A 6,000-nucleotide genomic window follows, 5' to 3' on the forward strand; every position below is an offset into this window, starting at 1 on the left:
CTAACTGGCTTCAACTTTCCAAGTGGAGGCTAGTTTGCCTAGCTTGCCACTTTAGCATCCATTTTCCAAGTGGAATGCAAATGTAAGAGAATAATGGTACCAAATCCAAATTTTGAATGTTGTCCTGCCACCAAAAATATGCACATATTCCCTGACACAAAAGGTGAGGAGAATTCAAACCTCATTTCAACTTCAGGATGCCCAATTTTGCCCAGTTATGCACACTGCAACCTCAATATAAGTTTCTGATTGGTTAACTGACAGATATCAATCACGCTCCGTGTAACACGGGTATGCACTGATTCTGAAACTGAAAATATGGAGGAAAAAAATCATACCATTCACCACAGGCTTACCACACAAGACATGAATCCCCCACAGTACAACCATAGTTAGCAGATAATATCACAACCAGGAGCAGTTGGGGATTAAGTGCTCACAGAAGGGTACTTCATCAGTACATTGCTGAGAGTAAAATTAATTTTAAACCTTTGAATCTTTTTTTGCCCCCTGGGTATTCAAATTCTGGAGACAGTCTGGGGAATTCAGATTCTGGAGGCAGCCTGGGGATTCAAACCAGCAAATTTACTTCCACCAGCTGACTTCCTTAACCTTTAAGCAACAGCTGACTGCACCGCAGACAACCTCATATGCCACAGCAGCTCTGAGCCGGGGCCCACGGGTCAGAAGGTGCAACCTTATTCTCTATGATGTATCACTAATAAACAACAGGGCAGGCAGGAGGCAAGCACCCTTTAACAAGGACAAGAACACTGGTCCGCTTGCACCGATGACACCTTGATGAATAAACTCTCCAGACTAATCAATGACACCACGGCAGCAGGAGCCAGCCTGCCAGCCGGTTGGTCAGGCAGTGTCAGAGGCACACACACTCCCAGGGCCACCCTCAGTAAACTGCAGTAGGTGTTGACTCCACTGCTAATGAACCAACAAAGAGCACAAAAATGAAAAATCACACACACTCACACACAAATTGCTTTCTTACACACACACACACACTTACACCCACAAAGGTGCTACGACAGGGGCTGTGGCCTTGTTGCCCATTGTCTGCCACCTGGGGGCACCCACTGTAAAATAAAACAAAAACTATGTCTGATTGTTGCCACCGCAAGCTAGTTAGAAAATCTCTGCGCTCTTAAACTGAAGAAGCCAACGCCTTCATGCCTCATTGCTTCACAATGAGGCACGAACAACCAAACACAGATAAATGCCTGCGCTCACCATAAACACTGTGCACTCAAGCTTCTGTAGTGGCAACAATCAGCATGGCAGCTTTTATTGTCAGTTGCTAACCATAAGAGTGTAATGCTCTGATGCATCAGTAGACAATCCAAGCAGACATGTAGCCAATTGTTGGAACCAACTGTGCGAAGGCAACCAGGAAGCCCGAAGTGTGTTGCTGTGCTCAAGTCCTGCTAGTTTCATTGAGCCAATTACATGTAAGAGAGGAATCTTTTATTTAGCCGTGTTGAGTGTGTATTGGCATCCTGTACAAAATGTCTGTGGTGTAAGGTTTAAAGTGATATGAAGTGTCTGAGAAAGACAAAACACTCCAAGTTCTCCTTATTACCACAGAACACTGCCTAATAATATTTTAATAAAGATAGGCATGAAAAGCTTTAAGTCTTTGTATGCATCCAACTATGACAATTTTGACTAATTAGCTGTTGGTCATTCTTACAGCTCCACAGCTACACAAGCAATATTCCCACAGACTGAATATCCTAAATTTGAGATGTAGCTGCAAAACAGCATTGCACCTACAACCTATATGTATTCTAATTATGAAAGTCTTTTATGGCAGTATGACTATACAAAAATGCAGGCTTTCATGAATGAAGCCTTTTGAATTGATGTGCACATGCAGATGTTAGATGGAAAAACATTAATATCAGAATAAAAAGGCACATTTTTGAGCAGGGCTAGGCCTCTCATATACAGTAAATTATGTACATGGACGACGCTGCCTCAGATTGAATGATAAATTGGCAAAAAAGCAACAGATTTAAGATGTAAGCAACAGTGCATCCCTTGCCAGAAAAAGCCTCCTGCTTCCACAAGCTGCCACCACACCTAAAACAATTATATTATTTTATATTTTCAACAGTTTCTTCCTTATCTAAATGCTTCAGGAGCTCTTTAACGTTGCCAAGATGAAGACCCTAAAGGGTTATGTCGATTACTGTTTGCTCAAAGTCCGCTCAAAGGACTCAAAATTGATACAGCAAGCCATGACAAGCATCCCATTCAGAGCTGCCAGTAGCAGTCAGTCCAGTCATCTCGTGAATGTTTTCGTATATCTGTTCTGTTTATTCTGCCGCTATCTCTTCTCTGCTCCAAGGTCTATAGAGCTTCTCAGGCTGATTGACGGAAAGAGGTTCTGGCTCCTGGCAGAGAAGCATGATTGACATCCTTGAGATGGAAGAGAGCCAGCGAGGATTTTACTGTCATTCTTGGACGTGCAGAGGGCTCCAAGATGGCAGAGGGTTGATATGTTTGAGACTCAGCACTCACATGCGGAGACTGCACAAGCTACCCAGGTCTGCATGTAATAATAAGCTATTCTAACTCTATGTACCATAGCTGTGGTTTGTAGTATGTGCTGAACAGCATTCATGGCAACATAACAACACATTACCTACTTCCTTTGAAACCGCTGCAGCCAAAGACCAAAAGTACCTACAGTTTCACTTTTTCTTGCAATTGCAGCAAACAAGTTCTTCCAACACTGGATAACCCAAGCTTCTCTGCATCTACAGTATCAATGGTTACCACACTATTCAACAGCACAAAACATGCCGAATACATTGCAACTTGGCCTTTCAGCCAAGAGATAACACAGTCAATGAGGAAGTCTCTCTTTGTAAAAGTACAGAACATATCACCCAGAATAGCTCAACAGACAGGCAGGATCTCATCACTCATCATGCACATGTACATGTACAGAAACACCCAGACACACACACACACAGAGCACAGCAGCTGCAGATGTGCAGCAGTGGGAGTCTGCGACTTACTTTTTTGTCGTCTCTCTGGCCTGCCGGCTGTGCATCCTTGCTGTGGTTGTCAGCGGAAGGCCTGCCACTGACATCCGTCTGCCTGTCGTCCAAGTCATTCTGCTGATTGGCCCCTGACCGAGGAGAGCCTAGAGGGCGCGGCTCCAGCTGCTGAACACCACTCTGGACCTCCATCTTCCTCTGCAGAGCCTAGAAAAGGAAGATGGTGGAGAATAAGGTGAAAAAAGGGATGAATTAGACAGCTGGTGATTCATAGACAACCATCTCTCCCAAATACACACTGATCTGAACGTACTTCCTTGACTGCTGGATTCTGCTCCAGGGCTGATGAGCGCAATAGATAATAAGGAAATGTTGGCTGAACTTTCACTGGATGATGTAAAGATGCAGCGACAGTTAGAAACACCTTTGATATGAATCTTCATAAGAAGCTTCCGGGGAAAACTAAATACTCTACAGAGGGCTACATCAAGCACTTGTGTGCAAACCAGTGAGTTGTCTTTCACCAAGGCTTTACAAAAGAATTGTCACACTAATGCACTATGTTTGTCAGTAGCAGCAAAATATCTACTTTACAAAACAAAGATTCTTAAAAGAAATGTAGGAAACTTTAATAAGATGGAATACAGTAAGACTGATTACAGTATCTATTTTATCTTAGCATTTCTAGACTTTACTTGCATGTTTTTTTTGTATGTATTTTGTATGTTTTTTTGCATAAATTTTAGGGACTGCACCAAAAGTTTCAGACACATATGATAACACTGTCATCAAACACATACAGTTTAATTGAGTGCAATATGAATTATTACAAAAATTCCTATGCATGACATGACATAGGCCTACTGAAGAAATATGCGTTGCATCAACATCAGTATTATCAAACCTAAATCTTTATAATAAAATTAACTAGGCAGATAAAAATCATTTGTTTAAGAACTCCTGCCCTATGAATCATCTATCATTGGAACAAGGAAATGTGGGGCAGCAATAGTCCTTTGTTTTAATAAATGGTGATCCCTGTCCTGATAGGAAAGCAAGCACTTAAGATTTTCTGCCAAGTATGCGTTATTCACGCTGACATTTTGACTAGCCAAAGCAGGAAATGCACAAACGTAATTAATAACGTCAATGATGGCTGCAGTCCATTTAGGTGAGCCGGTTCCAGTGTCCTGGTATCGTGCATGCTGGCTCACCATCATGGCTTTCTGGAGCACTTGATGGAACGGAGCCATCATTTACAAAATTTGTTTCACCTGTGCTTTTCCTGTGATGAGCTTCAAAATGTCTATAGAAAAAAAAGGTCTATTCAACCAATCTTTGGTTGCCACGTACTGTACATACACCTGGGTTGATTCACTTATTCACAGCTGACACTTTCCTAACCCAAAAACTACAAAAAAAATGAATCCATACCAGCTCCAGGGTGCTGCACAGCACCTGATCCTGACCTCTGACCTCATATCAGCCTGACAGTGCATGATAAATGACTATATCATTAAATAAGTTTTTTTGTGTGTGTGCAACCTCGAGGCTGGTTGCAAAAAAATCTATGAAAAGGGTTTAACTAGATAAATGAGAAAACAAAGGTAGGTGGATCTGTAGCTTAGGGTAAAAAGACTTTCCTCATGTCATTGTGATGAGTGACTAGAGAAAGTTTCACTGCATTATATCAGTAGCAAGTTTGCAGTGTTTTAGAGTCCCCAAACAATGAAGAAGAAACAGCAAAGTGAAGAGAAGTAACCGATCTGAAAGCAGCAGCCAGGTGATGTGATGTTTAGCGCTGAGACGCTTCATTCTGCATTCTGGGGGCATCAATAAGTTATGAGGTCAGCTGGTTGTTCTCTCAAATGCGACGAGCTGCCTCATAAATACATGTCCCGAAGGAGCTTTGCTTTTCACATTTTAACGCTGCGACGCATTGACAGCAGCTTCAAAACTTGGCATCGCAGGTGAACGCACCTGATGGCCCGCGTTAATTAACCCGCGTGACGTGCGGCGTGACGTACAGCAGCCTCATCATCTGATAGAGAAGAATGGTCACAAACGCCACAATTGAGCGTAATGGTGACTGACTCTGATTGTTATGACACGTAGCTATAGTTGTATTACATAAAGCTGATATATATGTGTACTAGGAGCAGCTACCTCACAGGTGAGGCCCAGCCTCAGCACTACATTTCATGACGACCGTTGAAAAAACGTTAAAGTTTGCTCCTTCCTGAGTTGCTAATGTGACCCGCCTGCTGCCTTGACGCTCGCAGGCAAACGAAGCAGCAGTTAGCCCAACTGTTTCACCCAACACAGACAAAAACAACTCCCGACAACATGTACTATCCAACGTTGCCCCGGCTTCGAGCGACTTACAAACATCCTAACGAGGAGCTGTCGCCGCTGTCAGGGCTTCTAGCGCTGTGTCTGTGTTGTTACGGTAGCTTCAACGGCGTATGGCGGCGGCGCACGAGCATAAACAAGTCGCAAAACAGTGCCGAAATACCTCTGTCACTTCTTGGCTCCTCGTTATGTCAGAAGCATATCAAGAGGAAGATGCGGTAGTGCAACTTGCTTTACATCTCTATTGTTGCTCTGACGCGGAAAGCCACGGCAGTCTGGGGCTGAACAACAGGCAACGGGTTCATTGAGCTGTATGAGAAGTTATTCCGTCAAGAAAACAAAAAAAGAAGTGGCCGAGAGGCTACGTGACGCTTCGGTCACCGCTGAGGAGGCAGAGCGCCGTGTCAAAGCTGCGCAACCTGCCGCTGCCGCCGCTGTCACGGCGGGCGTGTCCCCGCGAGCTGTCATCAAACAAACCCTCCTCCTTCCCGCCCAGCTCACGGTCACACCGAGCGCGTGTCAAAAATGGTGCCTTCAGGTGCTCCTCGAAAGATCCTGAATCCAGCGTACCAGATTTGCGAGTGACTCTCCGCTCGGTCGTTTTTTTGTTTGTTTTGCTTTCTTT

The 6,000-nt window shown here is 43.9% G+C and overlaps 1 protein-coding gene across 3 annotated transcripts in view; it reads right to left on the reverse strand.

Moving 5' to 3' along the window:
* The window catches only part of rbms3 (RNA binding motif, single stranded interacting protein), a 275,251-nt gene extending 269,531 nt beyond the window's left edge, over positions 1 to 5,720 (reverse strand). For 2 of the 3 annotated variants that reach the window (XM_041954710.1, XM_041954709.1), the window contains exons 1-2: positions 5,539 to 5,720; positions 3,042 to 3,230 (exon numbers count right to left, since the gene is read on the reverse strand). In XM_041954710.1, the coding sequence (XP_041810644.1) occupies positions 3,042 to 3,215 (174 nt within the window). In that variant the 5' untranslated portion in view covers positions 3,216 to 3,230; positions 5,539 to 5,720. Of the gene's footprint in view, positions 1 to 3,041; positions 3,231 to 5,538 lie in introns of those variants that run through there. The other variant, XM_041954711.1, reaches the window with a different exon arrangement.
* Between the last annotated feature and the right edge of the window lie 280 nt (positions 5,721 to 6,000).

This window comes from Chelmon rostratus, chromosome 16 (assembly GCF_017976325.1).
Source record: "Chelmon rostratus isolate fCheRos1 chromosome 16, fCheRos1.pri, whole genome shotgun sequence".
NCBI lineage: Eukaryota > Metazoa > Chordata > Actinopteri > Chaetodontiformes > Chaetodontidae > Chelmon > Chelmon rostratus.